The sequence below is a fragment of the Wasmannia auropunctata genome, unplaced genomic scaffold, assembly GCF_000956235.1.
Source record: "Wasmannia auropunctata unplaced genomic scaffold, wasmannia.A_1.0 LD313136.1, whole genome shotgun sequence".
NCBI lineage: Eukaryota > Metazoa > Arthropoda > Insecta > Hymenoptera > Formicidae > Wasmannia > Wasmannia auropunctata.
The window spans coordinates 1-1,916 of NW_012049754.1; the positions used below are offsets into that span (position 1 = coordinate 1).

At 31.4% G+C, this 1,916-nt stretch overlaps 1 protein-coding gene across 1 annotated transcript; it reads left to right on the forward strand.

Moving 5' to 3' along the window:
- Positions 1 to 28: 28 nt before the first annotated feature.
- Positions 29 to 911, forward strand: LOC105460942 (putative gustatory receptor 28b). Its single transcript, XM_011707438.1, has 3 exons — positions 29 to 452; positions 662 to 748; positions 816 to 911. The coding sequence occupies exons 1-3, from the start codon at positions 39 to 41 to the stop codon at positions 909 to 911; spliced, it is 597 nt and encodes a 198-aa protein (XP_011705740.1). The 5' UTR covers positions 29 to 38.
- Positions 912 to 1,916: the final 1,005 nt, after the last annotated feature.

The window sequence follows — 1,916 nt, forward strand, 5'->3', positions numbered from 1 at the left end:
AGGCTTGTTTCAAGGAAATTAACAACAATCTTGTACACATGAAAAAACTCATAAAAAGAAAACCACGTGTTCTCACAATGTTTTATTATGAGCAGAGAAATTCGTTCCTGATAATGAAGCTTAAGGCTCTAATGAAGACACACATGGCAATCAGCAACGCAGTACAGATGCTGAATAAGACCTTGAGTTTGCAACTCCTTGTCACGATAATCATAACCTTTTTTGAAATCAATCTTGATATGTATGTCTATTTAGTGCAATGGAATAATGGAATGGTCCTCAATTTGGATAAACAGATTGGTGAGTTATTCTTATCAGCCATGGTACAGTATATTACAAAAATGGTGTTAATTGTGTGGGTATGCGAGACTGGCAAGAATGAGGCTCAAAGAATTCGCACTACGATTCACGATGTACTTAACAGCATCAGAGACGAGAAAATAAAAAATGAGGTAGTAAAAATTATTTAATTTGTATGTTTTTCTTCTAATATGTTGTATGCCAATACGACTTTTATATGCATTAACGTGTTCCGCGTTAATTTTAAACTTTATCACCAACGCCGCGTGTCCTACGCAACACTGGACGTGTTACATCTACATCAAATACATAGTTACGTTTTCCAGTCCTGTATTTAATAATTTTGCGATTAACATTACAGTTGCAGTTGTTTTCACTACAAACATTGCATTGTAAAATTACATTTTCTGCCAAAGGATTCAATGTGGATGCAACATTTCTCGCGACGGTAAGTAATCGACTGTTTACTTTAATTAATGAAATGTCTTTTTTTATTTTGTTTACTTTGCTTTCAGATGATGGGTACCATTACTACGTATATGTTAATTTCGATACAATTCTTTGTTACTTCACATTCTTGCGATGGAAAATCTGCAATCAATAGTACATAAATAATATAATTCTCTAAAGAAATATGTAGATAATAAAAAAAAAACATTTTTTTTCTTATATTTATAAACAATTATTCGTATACATGTATACATAAAAAATTTCCTTGAATTTATTACACACATACACGCACGCGCACGCGCGCGCGTATAAGGGAAGGTCGGATAGAATCGGACAAAAGTTGTTTTAAGCATTTGTTACTGGAGGCAACACCTGTAAAGCAATCGTGTGGAGGTACGTACCCCCGTTCCTCAGTCAACACGCCGATTGCTTCTTAAGTGTTGCCTCCAGCGGCAAATGCTTAAAATAATTCTTGTCCCATACTAGCCGCTGTCCGATATTACCCGACCTTCCCCTACGCATCTATTAAATATTAATAATAAATATCAATATTAATAATTAATAATTAATATAAAACCCACTAAACATTTTGACGTAGAAACGTCATACTAACATCTCGGTAAAAATGTTACGCCTCTAGAACATTTCAGAAAAATGTTTTATTAGTAACGTTATTACAATGTACAAATAACGTAGCAATCGATTTCACATAATGATATTGCTATTACGTTGCAAAAATTTCACAAATTAAATGTTCCTTTGAACCGTCGTAGAGATAGTATTTTTGCTGTCGCCGAAATATTAGTATGACGTTTCAACAACGTAATAGTAAAAATGTTTAGTGGGAAAAAGTATTATAATGAAATTTTAAATAAATCTTGAATATTTTGTGTATTTAACTACATTTTAAAAAAATGTAAAATGTATGAAATAAATTTCTAATAAAATATAGCTGTTGACTTATTCAATATTTCGAATAGCTAAAGCAATCTAACATTGTTCTCTTAAATATGCAGTTAATTCAAATATTTGAATATAATGCAATATGTACTTTTCTACATTGAAATAAATTAAGGCGATATTAGGAGGACGAACTCTAAAAATAAAAAATATTAATATACATTAAACCATATTTACATCGATTTATGTTTCCTTAAGTCAACACC